Consider the following 18,230-nt stretch of genomic DNA (forward strand, 5'->3'; position numbering starts at 1 on the left):
CTGGGCTGATGGCAGGATACAATGCAGGTGCAGGCACAAGTGTTTGGAAGCACTGTGGTTTATACAAATGGGGCTTCGTGGCAGACGAACTCTGTGTGTTTCAGTGCTGACCCAACGATGTAGCACTTACGAATGCAGTGAGCGAGGAGTCATCAGACTGGACCTTGCATCAATACAAACGTGTTACCTGGTTGGATGAATCACGTTCCTTGCAACACTATGTTGGTTGTTCGAGTCCGGATTAGCCGTCATCCAAGAAAAAGGGCTGCTCAGGCATGGACTGCACCACATGTGCAGGCCAATGGAGAGAGTATTATGCAAGGGGAGACATTCCTGGGCTTCCACAAGACCTGAGATTTGTGATAACACACATAATGTCTTCGCCACCAAAAATCGCCTGATCAATTCCCCACACAGGTAGGGGAGCAAAGCTCTTCCTGGTACAGTCTGCACTGCTGTCAGATTTATCCAAGATGGCGGCTCTTCTTGATTCGTCACCCCACCTCCCCTCCCTGGAGTGTAGATGAGACAATGTTGTAATTAAATTGATATCCAAATTAATTAAATGAAGTATGCAAATAAATTAAATTCAAAATGACAGGAAATTCAAAAATCGTGGGAATTAAAAAAAATTGTGCGAAAATCAACACGGTGGGAATTTCAAATTTTGGAGCCCTAATTCACAATACCATCACTAAAGTCCACTGTCAGACTCCCCCTCTCTCACTTACCCTTTCCCTACTCACGTCCCCATTTGTGAATTGGTGGGAAAAGAGTCCTCTGTGCTCGGCTGCTGGAGAGGAAGGGACTGTCTTTATTTATTTATTAATTTTGATGGAAAAGCTAGGCTGTTGGTGTGGGAGGACCAAGTATTGACAACTACATATCGTACTTACATATCATTTATTATTCGAGAACAATACTGTCTGATATTTAACACACACAGCAAAGGTCACCTAACAAGTACCACAAGACGAATAATACATGTGTCCTCCGCTGTCGCTGCAGAGCGCAAGCTCTCGACTTCATACTACCTTTGCTCTCACCAATATACAACATTCTTCAAAGCCATCCATAAATCTGAGGAAAATTTTAAAGGCGGATACTTTGATATAGACGACAAGGGCTCTCCTGGGAGGGATGTAGAATGCAGGCAAAGACCTTCCTAGAACCTAAGGGTTAAAACAGCCAGTGGTTTGATGTAGATAGCAACAGACCCTCCTGCTTAATTCTTACTGAAATTACTCGCTAAAATGCTGCTGCTGCTGGTGTGGGAGCACTTTCTACATGTGGACAAATATGAGAATTTCAGCGGAAAATTATTTTGTACAGATAGGAAACCGTACAGCAGTCGTATTGCACTGACAATTAAATCCTGCAAACGTGGCCTACCGTTCATGAAATATGGAAACTATTGCCAAAGACACATAGTGAATTACACTGCTCTGCTACTGTAGAGGAAAGATTGAATTTTTCGGCGTAAAACCTATCACCATCCATGCTATATCACCACACATGATTGTACCACCATTCCATATCGCTACGTCGCTGTAGTAAATACATTTCGACTGGTTCCTCTGGCACAAAGACGTCTGCTAGCGGTGGTGTTTCAGTTTCGGGCTGCCTGCTACCATGCGTTCTGTAACGAGCTGCGACCATCTCCAGACTCTGGGATTACAAGAATATTTATTTCAGAGCGCCGACTAGGGGAATTACTTGGCCAATCGCGAATTTATTTTCTGATGTCGAAACCGATATCAGCTGCAGTATCCGATTTTATAAACAAAACAACCACAATCTTTGTGTCACTTTCGCTTTGAAATCATCGAGTAGCTTATGAAAATTTCGAGAATTCTATGTATTCCATGGTCTGCAGTAATATCATATCATCTATGGGATTGTCCTCGATATCAACCACATAGCAGTATGCTTCCGATCGCCTGCCCAGTATAATTCCAAAGATAAAGAGCAGAAAGTACATCTTTAAAGAGCCGGAACTTTAACGAGGTCATTACGTGGGACGTGCTGCAAACCATTTACGACAAGCATATCTCATATACTAAGGAAACTGGTAGTTCCACTCGTACCTTTTAAAGAATAACGACGTCAGTGATACAACAGATTCCAGAACATCCTTGTATTTTACAAAGTCGACTAAGGTTTTAATACTCATAACGTACGTGTTTTTCATGTCTAAGGAGCCAGTAACTGTATCCACCACCGGTGTTTACCATGACGGTACAACCAACGCATCACAGCAGATGTTCTCTCAACCAAATAAATACGGAAATGAGTGGAATGGCAGTATATCTCACAGTCGAACAGTCGGTTTCTGGAACTCTCGAACCTGCCGGACCGACGACACAAAGAGAGAGAGAGATACTTGTAACGACTTGTCTCGTTACAGTACTTCCGGATGGTGCTGCATTCCGCCAGACTATCTCAAATAAGTGTTGTAAAGCACAGGTGACCGGCACTATGTGATAATCAACAGCGCTCCCGTGGCGAAAGAGCTGGAAAGACATCAGTGATATGGATTCGTCTATTGCAGGAAACAGCGCAGTCAATAGTGCGACTAAGAACATTTGAGGATCTGCTTAGGCGAGCCGTTGAGAGGACGTTCTGCTTATCCACGGTGTTACAGCCGTATAGCCTGCTCTGTTTGTACACTGTAACAGCTCAAGTTAAGCTCTAGCATTGGTAGATTGTGAAGGTGTTTACGAAATAAATCTATCACCCCTTACAGTCGTATATACTTGTCACTGCGATGAAACCACAACTTCTCTGTCAAATATACCCTCCAATTACAGCTAGACATATGTAATGTTTTACAGGAATAGTAGTCTGATCACTTCTCACACATATTTGGTGATAAGTCGGAACACTAACGACATTAACTTCACGCTGCAACAGCATAACATTCCTGACAAGTAGCGTGATTGTCATTTATAGGCGTATAGCGTCCGAAAAACTATGATATGTCCACACTCACACAGCTGATGTCGTTTCGCGCGGCTTACCACAGCTTCGCAACAGCAGAACCATCCCACTATATCGTCGGTATCACACATTTATCTAGGAATAAAGATCGTAATTACAAATGAAAAGCTCTCACGTCCTTTATTTATGTTACGTACGTTCTTGCAAGATAGTCGGGGTATGCCAGAGCTGGAGAACTGACACACCAATCAATAACTTTTACGAAACCAGATTTCTTACCCCCCGAGATGTCTCGATTTCGCCACTTTCACGACATGATTTAACATATAGGTTTTCCAGCTAATCCGAATCGAGAACAAACTGTAGAGACTTGGGATGTAATAAAAATAATGGATTAGTCTCCAGATTTTAGCATGAGGGCTGCGTTATCATACACTGATGTGACAGAAAGTGGCTATTGGTATTTTCTCATCCACACACTGTGCTTGCGGTATCGCTGGGAATATCTACGGTTCAATGAATGGCGCATATGTTTGTGTCCAGTACTGACTTGCACCATACCGCTTGAAACCCTCGGGGCACTTCCATTACTCAGAGCCATCACAACAGAGAGACGAATGGAATGAGGTAGTTTTCATATACCAAAACGAAGAATGAACTACCCTCATTTATCCACATTTTTTTGTCGTACTTTTTTCTTAGTTTCGTAATTTTATTAGGTTTTTCCCTAATTACAACGCATTTTATCCAATTCAAAACTAGTCCTCTTTACGGCACAGACCACTGCCCTCACACACACACACACACACACACACACACACACACACACACACACATTTTCACCCACCCACTCACATACACATAAACACACACATGCACACACACACACACACACACACACACACACACACACACACACACACAGTTGCGCTAGGTGTTGACAACTTTACTGTATTCACAAGAAATTTTAGAATACGTGGTCAGAAGTGAAGTCATGACCATATGAGCACAAGTGACGTAAAATTGGTAAAATTACGAAAATTGAAGGAAAATATGTATTAATTGACGGAAAATGTGTAAATATGTACGTAAAGTGAGAGAGAATGAGGGAGTACTTACATGTCTGCTTAGTCCAGGAAAATACTTGTACACGTGAACTACTGTGTGACAGCAAGTGGAATACGAGAAAAGTCGACGTGGATGCCCTAGGAGGATGGAATAGACTGTTTAATGTAGGTGACCACCAAACGTAGAGTAATAAATTTATGTACAACGGATCACAATCCCAGGTGAGACGACAGATTTATGAGCAACCACCTTATAGATGTTTATAAAGTGTTGGACTACGATAAACTTTACGTCCTCCTTAGCTAAAGAACATTGGATCACGAGCTTGGCGCCTGCAACATACATCTACATAATGGGTCGCGCATTTCACTCTGTGCAAGACTGTTCAAGTGTACCTGTAATACCCAGTAGCACGTCCTTTGGCACAGATGCGTGCCTGTATTCGTCGTAGCATACTATCCACAAGTTCATCAAGGCACTGTTGGTCCAGATTGTCCCACTCTTCAACGGTAATTCGCCTTCCATGACCACCAGCGGCGTACGTCGGCCCCACATAATGCCACCCCAAAACAGTAGGGAACCTCCATCTTGCTGCACTAGCTGGACAGTGTGTCTAAGGCGTTAAAAAAATGGTTCAAATGCCTCTGAGCACTATCGGACTTACATATGAGGTCATCAGTCCCCTAGAACTTAGAACTACTTAAACATAACTAACCTAAAGACATTACACACATCCGTGCGCGAGGCAGGATTCGAACCCGCGACCGTAGCAGTCGCGAGGTTCCGGACTGATGTGCCTAGAACCGCTCGGCCACCAAGGCCGGCGTCCAAGGCGTTCAGCCTGACTGGGTTGTCTCCAAATACGTCTCGACGATTGTCTAGTTGAAGGCACATGCGACATTAATCGGTGAAGAGACGTGATGCCAATCCTGAGCGGTCCATTCGGCCTGTTGTTGGGCCCATTTGTACCGAGCTGCATGGTGTTGTGGTTGCAAAGATGGACCTTGCCATGGACGTCGGAAGTGAAGTTGCGCGTCACGTAGCCTACTGTGCGCAGTTCGAGATGCAACACGACGTCCTGTGGCTTCACGAAATCATTATTCAACACGGTGGCATTGCTGTCAGGGTTCCTGCGAGCCATAATCCGTAGATGGCGGTCATCCACTGCAGTAGTGGCCCTTGGGTGGCCTGAGCGGGGCTCGTCATCAACAGTTTCTGTGTCTCTGTATCTCCTCAATGCCCGAACAACATCGCTTTGGTTCACTCCAAGACGCATGGAGAGCATGGAGAGCACCCTTGTTGAGAGCCCTTCCTGGCACAAAGTAACAATCGAATATCGATTTTGATCGTGTAGGCATGGTTGAACTACAGACAACACGAGCCCTGATGGAATGACTGGTACTGATCGACTGTCGGACCCCCTCTGTCTAATAGGCGCTGCTCATGCATGGTTATTTACATCTTTGGGCGGGTTTAGTGACATCTCTGAACATTCAAAGGGACTATGTCAGTGATACAATATCCACAGTCAACGTATATCTTAAGGAGTTCTGGGAACCGGGCTGAAGCAAATTTTTTTTTAATGTGTGTACGTGTGCAATGTACACATTACAAATTGAATCATTCTCAGTTTACATCTCATCTATATCCTTAATATTTACCTTACATTCACCATTCACAGTTCACATCTTTTACATGCACCTGTGCATTTAGTGCCAGAGACCCTCTGTGCTGGACATGTAGCAATAGTGATATAATTCTGTTTGCTCAGTATTTCTTTGTATTTCTCACTAACTGATCCCAAGATCCAATGTGTACTGTTATATATATATATATATATATATATATATATATATATATATATATATATATATATATATATATATATAGGGTGGTCAGAAAATGTGTGAAATGCTTGTAGGGATGTTACAGGGCAGGTTGTACTGAGACATAAATGCTAAGAAAGAAATTCGATACCTTGCGCCATTATTCAAGTTAGCCAATCATATCGTCGCGCGCGTATATTCAAGTTTCAGCTAACGAGACAAAGCACTCGTTGGGCAATACCGCCCCTGGCAGGCCGCTTGAATGAGAGCGCGCGATGCCGCGATTGGGTAAATTCTGTGCTAAATAACTCGTAAACGGAGCAACTTTCTTAACCTTTATGTCTCAGTACAACCTGCCTGTAACATCCCTACAAGCATTTCACACATTTTCTGACCACCCTATATATATATATGTGTGTGTGTGTGTGTGTGCTGGCGAAGCTTGCATGTTGTTGATAAATGATATAGACATAGACATTCTGCACGTATAAATACCGTAAATTACACCAGTACTATCAATGTCTTTGCGTTTTTCGATATATTAAATATAGACATGGAAATAACACTCTATTAGTTAAATTTACGCACACAGTATTTGTGTGCTCGTGTGTGTTTTTTGCTGATGAAGATGGGTCAGGCTCATGCCGACATGCCACCTCGCAGCTCTTCTGCCCCTGCTCTTAGGCAAGCCGCCGCACATCCAGCCGCGTCTGCTCCTGATCAGCGGCCGGCATACGCAAACGCTTGGCGCAGAGCAGCACAAAACAGCACGGAACTGCGTGGAACTGCGTGAATGAAACAGTGTTCAGAGGTGCGCAGAATGGTTCAAGTGTGCGCGCTTCAGTGCAAATGAAAGACGAAATTCTGAAATTTGCAAGCAGGTGTTCTCATAGGTATTCCCCTTCAGCTGAAGGGACAAAACGTGGGAAACGTCGTCAATGAATGATACCAGTGCTCATACGTCGCACAATATACAGCAGAAATAATATCTTACGTGGTTTTTTTTATCTTAAGTGACTGGTTTTCACTGATAAGGTTCTTTGGTGATACTGTGAATGTGAGGAAGACATAGGACCGACTGAGTGGCACGAACAGTCTACTGATTATTGAATATGGACTGAAAGTAAATCGAGGAAAGACGAATGCAGTGCGGAGTAACAGAAATGAAGTTAGTGAGAAAGCGACCATCAAAATTCGGGACCATAAACTACACAATGTGTGATTTTTTCTAGTTTGGAATCAAAATAACACGTGATGGACGATGCAAGGAGGACGTCATAAGCAAATTAGCACAGATACAGAGGGCACTCCTGACGAAAAGAAGCATAATAGTATGAAACATACTATTTGAGTAAAGCTTTCTGTGGAAGTACGTTTATACTAGAACCATAAACTGTAGGAAAGCACAAATCAAGAGAATCGAAGAGTCTAAATGAGGTTTTAATGGAATAGCATTCCATTTACTTTTTCGTAATGGGTTATCAGTAACTTAACTGATCAAAAATTACACTGAGATAACGAAAGTCATGAGAATGCGATACGCACATATACAGATGGCGATAGTATCTAGTACACAAGATATAAAATGACAGTACATTGGCAGAGTTGTCATTAGGACTCAGGTGTTCATGTGAAAATGTCTCCGACGTGATTGAGACAGAACGACCGGAATTAAGAGTTAACAGAGTTTGTACGCGAAATGGTGACTGGAGCAACACGCATGGGACATTCCATTTCGGAAATCGTCGGTGAATTCAGTATTCCAAGTTCCACAGCGTCAATAGTGTGTCGAGAATACAATATTTCAGGCATTACCTCTTATCACGGACAACTCGGTGGCCGACTCACTCCACTTGATGTCTGAGAGCAGAGTCGTTTGCGTAGAGTTGTTTGTGTTAACAGACAAGCACCGCTGCGTCAAATAACCACAGAAATCAGTGGGGGACGTACGACGAACGTATCCGTTAGGAACTGCAGCGAAATTCGACATTAACGGACTATGGTAGCAGACGACCCAAGCGAGTACCTAAAGGCAACAGCGCGACACAGCCTACAGCGCCTCTCCTTGGATCTTGACCATATCGTTCCGACCTTAGACGACTGAAGAACCGTGGCCTGTTGAGATTAGCCCCGATTTCAACTGGCGCAGAACCCATGAGGCCATGGACCCAAGTTGTCAACAAGGCACTGAGCAAGCTGGTGGTGTCTCGGTAAAGGTGTGGGATGTGTTGACATTTAGCGGACGGGGTCCTCTTGTCCAAGTAAACTGATCATTGACTGGAAATGTGCGTATACTTGGAGACCATTTCAAGGCATTCGTAGACTTCATGTTCCCAAACAACGATGGTAAATTTTATGGATGACAGTGCACTATGTCACCGGGCCACAATTCTTCGCGATTGCTTTGAAGAACATTCTGGATAATTCGAGCGCATGATGTGGTCACCCAAATCATTTACCGTCAACACATTCACAGTTATGGACGGCTACACGGGTAGCATAGCTCACCATACCTGCAGGGGACTTTCAACGACTTGTTGAGTCCATGCACGTGAGATGCTGCACTATATTGGCCAAAAGGAGGTCCTACACGATATTAGGAGATATCACGCGATTTTTGTGGCCTGAGTGTATTCCAAGTTTTTTTATATTGGTGAAGAGATGTTATAAGTTGATTATGTAAGTATTTTGTATTTAGCAGTTGATTACGTTATTATATTGTTATGCAAATATGTCTTTGCAACACTTATAGTTGTGAACCAGTACTAGACAAAAGGGTGGTATTTAGCTACCGAAATAGGGAATCTATACGCCTTTTTACTGCCAAGCTATTTCCTTTGCCGTATCCCTTTCCGGAAAGCCTTTTGTTGCAGACAAATTCGCAATCGGCTGGTCCAGTGGACATGTCTCTACAGGGTTGGCAAGTGGCATAGCCTTTTTAGACTTTTTGGTAATCCTTCTCTTTGAAAGAGCGTGTGGCTGAGAGACTGCAGTGGCAGCAACCAGCGGTTAATGTTTATTTTGTAGTGCGCTCTATATGATTTTGATATTTTGTTCTAAATATGGTGCAGTTTATGGAAGAAGGCGATGATAAGTGTTTTTCCAGTAATGAGACGAATCGTGTAAATTGTCGCCATGGCTACAGACGGCTTCAGTCAAAATATGGTGCAGCAAAACTGCATCAACATAGCATCAAGAATGATTCCGAAAGCTAGATATTATGGCGTGGTTGGTCTACCTAAATAATTTGAGACGTCAGAATACTGTGAAGACACATTTACATCCAATTATCAGTTGCGCTGCTTCTGAAAAGGCAAGCTAATGACAGTTTATTACGTTTCTAGTATTGCAACAAGAGAGAGATACCAGTTCTGAAAGAATGGGTGACGATAGTTTTTGTGTGAAAACACAGTAATAATTTATTATCAAAGCGTAACAATCTGTTTTAAGCACCTTATAATTATTTTTACTTAAATCCTATATAAAATATTACTGGTCAACCTGAAAAGAGGTTGCTGCTAGCATAAAATTTTTGTGGTTAATTTACAAATGGAAGTGAGAAATGGAATTTAATGGATCCAGTTGTAACAGAATTTGATTAAATTAATTTCCTTAGTTTCTCAAGACGACAGTAAATTCAGTAATATAGTAACTAACTGTATTTTTATTTGATACGTTTTGTGAAGCAGAATGTTAGAAAGATAGGCCAAACGTTTCTTGTGCGTTTCATACTGGTACTAAAACTAAAGTTGTACTTGTTCGATGATACATTCATAGACAATTTCAAGTTCTCTGAACAGAACTATTTTCAAAATTTTTCCTTTCAGCTCTGGCGAATGAATTTAGAAGGCAGAATTATGTAGTTTCAGAAGGAAAATAATCAAGATGAGTTGTGTAGGTTTCTGACTCAGTTATAAATACTGGAGGGAAAATCTAGTTTTGAATGCGATAATTAAGGTTAGGGTGAAGTGAAGTATTAAACAGTATTTCTAGACAGAACGATCCCCTACATTTCCATTAAATGCCCAAAATAACCACGAGAGTTTTAAAAATAACAAACAGATTTGCTCGCTGTTAACATTTATAAAAGAGTTCGCTTTAAGTAAAAATTGTTTTCGAAGTGCATATTTTATTAATCTTTGCGAGTTCGTAGTTAAACGCGAAGGCAGCCACTCAAGGCCGCAGCCAGGTCATGCAATTTAGCGGGAACGACCAGCCACTCGTAGTAAGAGACAATAGAGATACAAGATGCTTGAGAATAGGTAGCTTTAGAAGGATATTGAAAATTACGCGAACTGATAAGATAGGAAATGAGAAGGTTCTCTACAGAATCGGCAGTGACAGAGAAATGTGAGAAACATTAACAAGAAGCAGGGACACAATGATAACACAAGGTCCGCAGTCAGTCCTATCGACGATGCTGCAGATGGTGAGCTCTGCTTTCATCCCGCTAGCGAGACTGGCAGTCTGCACCAAATCAGATAGCCGCCGGAAGCCAGAGAGGATTTCCTCCGATGCATAGTGAGAGACGTCATTGGTGCCGACATGAGCGACCAAGTGCCGATGGGTGCACCCTGTACCCTTCATGGCATCCGGAAGAACCCTTTCTACATCTGGAATGACTCCCCCCGGTATGCACACGGAGTGCAAATTGGTTTTCTTCCCCTCCCTTGCAGCCATATCCCTAAGGGGCCCCATTACGCGCCTGACCTTGGAGCGCCCAACTACCAGTAAGCCTACCCTCTGCGACCACCCTGATCTTGCATTATTATTAATCAGTGGTAAAATTCGAGTACAGAAAAAATGGAACGAACATCTTCAAAGAATGGAGAGTGAGAGACTTCCCTTAAAGGCAAGAAATTGTAAGTGCCATGGGAGAAGAGGCAGAGGAAGACCGCGACAGAGATGGGTACCGTAACAGGCAATTCCTGCCTAATACCTGTAGAGAAGATGATGAGATGATAATAATAATAACAATAATAATTCTACGTGCGTATATATTCATATAGTTGCGAACACTGTGTTTCTCACCTGAATGAGCAAACACGTGGGGCCAGTGATATCGCAAACGTACTTTGCGCGTATGAGCAATCTGTCACCTCGTTGGAGATCACTGATCAGGTTTTACTTCCTTTTAATGGCCCAATAGAAATCGCGACACCACGTAAGTCAAATGGTACCCAATAACTGCCTCTATCTAAATGGGTCCGGTTCAACTTTCACCGCGGTAACACGTTTTGTTTACATCGGAACTTAAGTTCTGAATCTGTCCAGCGTATCCGTGCCGGTAAGATCTTTATCAGCGACCTTGCTTATGCGTTCACGGTAGGTGGGTGTCGTAAAACGTGATTAATGGCTGTGAAAGGCGAGATAACTGAAATAACCTTGCTACTGAACCCAGAGACATTTCTCCGGTACTTTGCTTTGTTTCGAGACGCAGCATCGAGGACACTGTCAGTAATATTTTTATTTGGACTTCCGTTTCCACTAGACTTTTATGAAAATGTAAATTCCTAAATACTCAGTTCCGAAAGGTAAAGCCAAGATATACATGAAAACGCATTAGTCGAGAAAGTTAATAGAGGAAGTTAACTGTAGTACAAACTGCTTACTAACAAGTCGCACCGGATGGACAATGTTGTAGACAGTTCTAGTGACACTGAGTAGGTACTGCACACCTTTAGAATTTGGAAGGAAAAAATGTTATACTTCCCGTCGACGACTAGGTCACTAAAGCCGAGCACTAGCTCGTAGTTCAGTGAATAAAATTTTCAAAGAAAGTACTATGACAGTTTCTTTCATCGTTTTAGGGAATCTTTAGTGAGCCTCAATCTCGATAACTAGATCAGCAATGGAATCCCCAATGGAATCTCCCCCCACCCCTATGCAAATTCCAGTTTTTTAATCACTTTGCTATACCGCTCATGACAATGGTCTCAGACACACCGTGGGGCACCACAAAACTGTTTGAGCAGAAGATAGCTATTAATCGCTATCTTTGGTCCATTCTGAGATCAATCTGTAGCACTATTCCTTAGGTCACGAAAGCTTGCTCATTTTACGTAGATGATGTTTGGTTTGTGGGACGCTCAACTACGCGGTCATCAGCTCCCGTACAAAGTCCCAATTTTTTAACACTCCGCTTTTACCTAGAGATACTATCAATAAAAAAAGGTTCAAATGGGACTCAACATCTGAGGTTATCAGTCCCCTAGACTTAGAACTAGTTAAACCTAAGGACATCACACACATCCATGTTCCAGGCAGGATTCGAACCTGCGACCGTAGCAGCAGCGCGTTTCCAGACTGAAACGCCTTGAAGCGCTCGGTCACAGCGGCCGGCTTAAAACTGGAAATTTCTGGTAAGGTCTTATGAGACCTAACTGCTGAGGTCATCGGTCCCTAAGCTTACGCACTACTTAATTTAACTTAAGCTAACTTACGCTAAGGACAACATACACACTCATGCCCGAGGGAGGAGTCCAAACTCCGACGAGGGGTTTTGATACAGCATTCAGTATCGAAAGCGATGCGTTTGATTGACAACTTTGGTGAGTGCTTCAGTCAACGGTTTACTTCTTCGTGGTCCTCACGTGACGTTGATATGTATATACTGTTTATTTTGACTGTCATTAATCCTATCCACACTAATAACGCAGAATCCCATATCCAAAAATATGTGGACATAATTATCTTTTGATCGTTTGCTGTTCAGAATTTCAGGTCCACGCCTCTAATGTACATTAGGCACGATCGTAACACTACAGATAGCCGGCCGGGTTGGCCGAGCGGTTCTAGGCGCTACAGTCTGGAACCGCGCGACCGCTACGTGTGATGTGTGATGTCCTTAGGTTAGTTAGGTTTAAGTAGTTCTAAGTTCTAGGGAACTGATGACTTCAGAAGTTAAGTCCCATAGTGCTCAGAGCCATTTGAACCATTTTTAACACTACAGATAACAAACAAAAATTTCTCGTCATGTTTGTTTTCCAAAATAGAAACAGCAACACTAGTAGATGCGCTCAACTAACTCGCTGCAACAGTGCTGCCACCTATAAGCTAGGAAGAAACGAAACAGCACTATGTTAAAAACTTGCGCGTATCTGTACACGTCAAAACGACACCCGACATTGGGATGCCAAGACTCTCTCCACAACTGCCACTACTTGTTCAACTGAGGCTGCTGATTTTAATCTCAGTTTAAGTTTCCTGTAATTTTAAACTTTGCTTATGGCTAATTACACAGTAAACCAGACTGTAAGCAAAACAAAAAAAGAGTAATTGTCCGATTGGGACGAAAACTGACAAATGTGATGCATTTATGAAGATAAATAAATAACTACAGTTTCATAATAATTTTATTTATTCAACATATTCTACGCTCCATTTTTGTACCCTTCATGACAAGCCGCCCTGGGTTTACATTTCAGCAAAATGCGCGCTCACACACAGCGAGAGTTCCTTCTGCTTGTCTCCGTGCTTGCCAAACCCTGCCTTGACGAGCAAGGTTGCTGGACCTGTCCCCAATTGAGAAAATGTTATTACGAGCATTATGGGCAGGGCCTTCCAACCAGCACGGGATTTTCACGCCCATAGGACAGAATTTGGCACCATAGCTTGCAGGAGTACATCCGACAACTCTATCGATCAACGCCAAGCCCCTAACTGTTTATATAAGGGCCAGAGGTGTACCGCTGGCAGGTGGCGCCAGGTGGCAGTGTGGATAAGCCGAGGAGTGTAGCGAGATACTCCGTGGATTGCGAATAACGCTGTCTCCGAATGAGGCAGTGGTTAACGCAAGTGCTTAGTAAGCAGGAGATCCTGGGGCAGGTCCCGGTCCGGCGAACATTTTCACTTGCCGCTGCTGATTCCGTATGAAGTCCCGATACAGCCGATATAATTAGTAGCCTCCCTTGTCTTCCCTTCTCTCCTCTTCACCTTCAATTACATACATTAAAGTTAACACACTGTACTGGATAGAAAAGATTGCGTCCAGAACCGTACATACCTGAGTAAGAAATGTAGCTGCTGCCATACAGCGTGCTGTAAACTTCCTGTCTTTCTTTGCCTTACTCGTTGTCAAAAATGGTTAAAATGGCTCTGAGCACTATGGGACTTAAAATCTGAGGTCATCAGTCCCCTAGAACTTAGAACTACTTAAACCTAACTAACCTAAGGACATCACACACATCCATGTTCGAGGCAGGATTCAAACATGCGACCGTAGCGGTCGCACGGTGCCAGACTGAAGCGCCTAGAACCGCTCGGCCACAGCGGCTGGCACTCTTTGTCAACTTAGCACGGATTTTTCTAAGCATATTAATAGCTACTGTATGTTTTATTTACTTCAGTTTACCGCTATTCGATTAGACATAAACGTTTACTCAATCTAAATTCGCATCTGCATGTCAACACAGTTCTGTAGCCAGTATAACGAACTGCTTGATCCAGTTATCACTTTCTCATCACATTGTGGCGCCGAAAGAAATATGGCCTCCCTAAGTTTACTGTATTTTCTGTGATATTTTCATGAGATATGTGAGCATAAATTCATCAATACGTTCGTAGAATCATCTTTGTTGGTCATGAAAGAGGTAGTAGTGCCTCTAACTGAAATGCAATGGGGAATCTTACAGCTCTTCCTTCAAAGTTTTATATTCGTTTACATCTGCAATTCACTGATAATTCTGTGTAGTGGCTGGGTCCATTACAGGTGTGCTCTTAGCGCCCTTTTGTCTTGTTAATGAGGCACACAACCGCAGAAATTTCATAATATACCACAGCCTACTGTCCACATCCCCAATTACAGTATTAAAGTTTTCGGAAAGGTTACGTGAAAATTTAAACCACCCTACTCACGCAGCTGATTTACCACTGATGATTTATCGTTCTGTTTGTTTGCATAATCGCGTTTCATGCACTCATAGAGTTTACCATCCGTCATTCGATGTGTGAAGAGTAGAACTACAATAAGACTCTCGAAATTTCGTACTAGATTTCTCCGGGTCTCTGCAGTCTATATAGACAGAATTATTTGCAGACTTTTTAAAAGAAGTGCCAATATATATTTACAGTATTTGCTCATGCCGAAACGTTCCTCAACATAAGAGTGATGACTTTTCCTGTAGTAAGATATATAACGGCATCTGTGAAGCAAGATATTTGCATTCTAAAACACCACTTCACGAAGTACTGCTTTGATCCACATAGTATTATTCAAGTGTTTTCTGAGAATAAGGAAATCCATTATCATCATAATATTACTATATATATGGGCTGCTAGCATGTGTTTTCCACCATTTGTTAATGATACAGGTTATATGCTATAGTCTACATGAATATAAATTTAATATATTGCATTTGACTAAGTATGGATACATAAAACACGATTAATGAGATTGCTGTACCTTTTACGTTTATTCTTTCACTGAAACTGTTTATACACCCAGTTCCCTAAGAAATGGAAACTGTGTGCTGTTTAGGGACTAAAAGTCGATACCTATCTGTGTCTAATTTGTGCGACTACAGAACGGTTGTTAGTACTACACTTTAGGAAGGAGTAATGATGAGAACAACGGAAACAAATGATACATTTGATACAATCCATTGGTCTCAAGGAAAATGTAGGGGTGTGGTCTGAAATTATGGAACTGCAGAACAACCGTAAAACTTAATCAAGTAGTACTGTCTTTGGATAACCGACTGAAATTAAAAATGTATACACGTTAATGGGTAAGTGAATAATGCCAATGCTTGTACGCTGACAACACATTATTAATATGATTAATTTTTGTAGTTAGCTTTATCCAGGTACGAAACTGTAATCTACCAGGACTTGCAAAGTAGCTAAAATCAGTATGTAATACAGGAGATTGCCTATAAAGCACAGCTATATAACCATGAATCTATATTGACTACAAACATGTAATGAACAGATGGGGCTTCATACGGTTTGTTTGTTATCTGCTGTATGGGGAGGACGTTAAGTTTCACGGCAACGGGTAAGTGGTGGGAATAACATCATCTCCAGCAGTTAGAATTATTTGCCTAAAACAGCCCACACAGTTTGTTGTTCATACAAGACCATTTTCAAATGTATTTAGCTCAATTTCGATCAAGTGGGTACGAGCACGAAGTGACTTGCCGATGGCCTTGATCAGATTTTACTTTATCATTTTTCTTTACAACAGTAACAGTTGTTATCGCCCTTCTTATTTCTTTGTACGAGGGTTGTTTCAAAAATAAAGTTCCAATTTTCTTTTAGACGTAAGGAATTTTTTATTCGAAAAAACGATTACATCATTGGAAACGTTGATCTTTAAGCTATTTTTCAACATAGTCCCCATTTTTTCTATGCATTTCTTCTGTTGAGTAATCCACTTTTGCACTCTCACCTCAAAGAAGTCCGCCGCCAACCCGCTGAGAAACCTGGAAACTTCTTCTTGCAACCGCTCGTCCGTCTCGGATTGTAGACCGCCTAGGTGCTCCTTCAATTTCGGAAACAGATGGAAATCGCTGGGTGCCAAATCGGGGCTGTAATGGGGGTGGTCAGTGACATCCAAGCCAAATTTGTCGATTAACTCCTTCGTTTGTTGCGACACTGTGGACGGGCATTTTCGTGGTGCTGCCTTACGCCTTTGCTGAGTTTTCCCCTACGACGATTTTGGATTGCTGTCTGAGCTTTTTCAAGGTCTCGCAATATCCTTTCGAGTTTATAGTGGTCGCTCTAGGCATAAAATCGATGAGCATTTTATCTCATATCTTTTTTTTATTTATGGGCCATATTATGCTGTGAGGAGCTTTTTATCTCACTCAAAATTCTATATAGAGTCTGCCTCCTTAGCTGAGTAGTTAGCACGTCTGATTGCCATGCAGTGAGCCCTGATTCGATTCCCGACCGGTTGGGAGATTTTCTCAACTCGGGTATTGTGTTGTCCTCGTCATCATTTCATCATTATCGACTCGCAAGTCGCCCAGTTTGGCGTCAGCTAAAAGACTTTAAGCGAAGTGGTCGAAGTGCCTCAAGCGGTGCCTCCCGCCCACCAATGCCACAAAGTCATTTCATTTCATTCTACATAGGTCAATGATGTCATATAACTACTGATTCTGTTAAATGGCCATTTCAAGAGGATAGATCTCGATGTAACATTAATAAAAATATTCTTAAATTCATGAATATAATTTATTCAGTCCTCTGTAAGTGATTACAAGTTCTGTGCACCGTTTATATAAATTAATTTGTACAATAAGGAATATGCAGTGATCTTCAAGCTCAGCACCACCCAGGGAAGTCACATCTGGTGTCTGCTCATCCCAGATGGCCAGTCCGCGCCTTGGCCTGCAGGTGGGCGACTGCGTTGGCTAATTTTCCAGCAGCCACCTCTGGAGTGTCCAGCGGCACTCCGCCCGGTCCTATGACGATGTTAGCGTGGCCGTGTGCTGGGGCGTAGGCGCCCAGAGGACCGGGGCCGAATCCCAGTCCCGGTGCGGGGAAGCCGGGAGCTGGAAATCCTGGAGCTGGGAAGCCGGGGGCTGGGAAACCGGGAGCGGGAAACCCAGCGGCGAGTCTGGGTGCGGCGCCGGCGTGGGCGGCAGCGGCGGCGTCGGCGGCGTTGACGGCGGCGTCTCGCACCCTGGTGGCCGCCACGGCCGCGAGGTGGGCGCTCTTGGCGACGGCCACGTCGGGGGCGTCGAGCACGTAGCCGCCCGCCCCCACCACGATGTTGGCGGGGGCGTGCGCCGCGTAGCCGCGGCCGGCTGCTGCCAGCGCGCCGTGGGCTCCCAGCAGGCCCGTCGCTCCTGGGAAACCTGGCGCTCCAGGGAAACCTGGGGCTCCAGGGAAACCTGGGGCTCCAGGGAAACCTGGGGCTCCCGGGAAACCTGGGGCTCCCGGGAAACCTGGAGCGCCCAGGAAGCCGGGCGCGCCCATCGCCGCCGAAACGAAGGCGCTCAGCACTAGCTGTTCGAAACACACGTTACAGCATCAATTTATATAAACGCAAGTCCCTAGAGCAGTGGTTCCCAACAGGTGATCCGCGGACCCCCAGGGATCCGCGAGCTATGCCAGAGGGGCCCGCAAGATGCTATTAGAATAAAAAAAATACATTAAATACAGGGTGTTACAAAAAGGTACGGCCAAACTTTCAGGAAACATTCCTCACACACAAAGAAAGAAAATATGTTATGTGGACATGTGTCCGGAAACGCTTACTTTCCATGTTAGAGCTCATTTTATTACTTCTCTTCAAATCAAATTCATCATGCAATGGAAACACACAGCAACAGAACGTACCAGCGTGACTTCAAACACTTTGTTACAGGAAATGTTCAAAATGTCCTCCGTTAGCGAGGATACATGCATCCACTCTCCGTCGCATGGAATCCCTGATGCGCTGATGC

General features: G+C 43.3%; 1 protein-coding gene across 1 annotated transcript; it reads right to left on the reverse strand.

The window, feature by feature from the left end:
- Positions 1–6,514: 6,514 nt before the first annotated feature.
- LOC124606506 (austinoid biosynthesis cluster protein W-like) lies at positions 6,515–17,760 on the reverse strand. The gene is made up of 2 exons (XM_047138490.1): positions 17,431–17,760; positions 6,515–6,619 (listed from the first exon to the last, which is right to left on the reverse strand). The coding sequence occupies exons 1-2, from the start codon at positions 17,758–17,760 to the stop codon at positions 6,515–6,517; spliced, it is 435 nt and encodes a 144-aa protein (XP_046994446.1).
- Positions 17,761–18,230: the final 470 nt, after the last annotated feature.

The sequence above is a fragment of the Schistocerca americana genome, chromosome 3 (genome assembly GCF_021461395.2).
Source record: "Schistocerca americana isolate TAMUIC-IGC-003095 chromosome 3, iqSchAmer2.1, whole genome shotgun sequence".
Taxonomy (NCBI): domain Eukaryota; kingdom Metazoa; phylum Arthropoda; class Insecta; order Orthoptera; family Acrididae; genus Schistocerca; species Schistocerca americana.

Coding starts and splice junctions, on each gene's coding strand:
- LOC124606506 (XM_047138490.1), bottom strand. CDS start 17,760: ATGGGCGCGCCCGGCTTCCTGGGCGCTCCAGGTTTCCCGGGAGCCCCA. Junction 6,620..17,430: donor CCGTCAACGCCGCCGACGCC/GCCGCTGCCGCC, acceptor TCATTCACGCAG/TTCCACGCAGTTCCGTGCTG.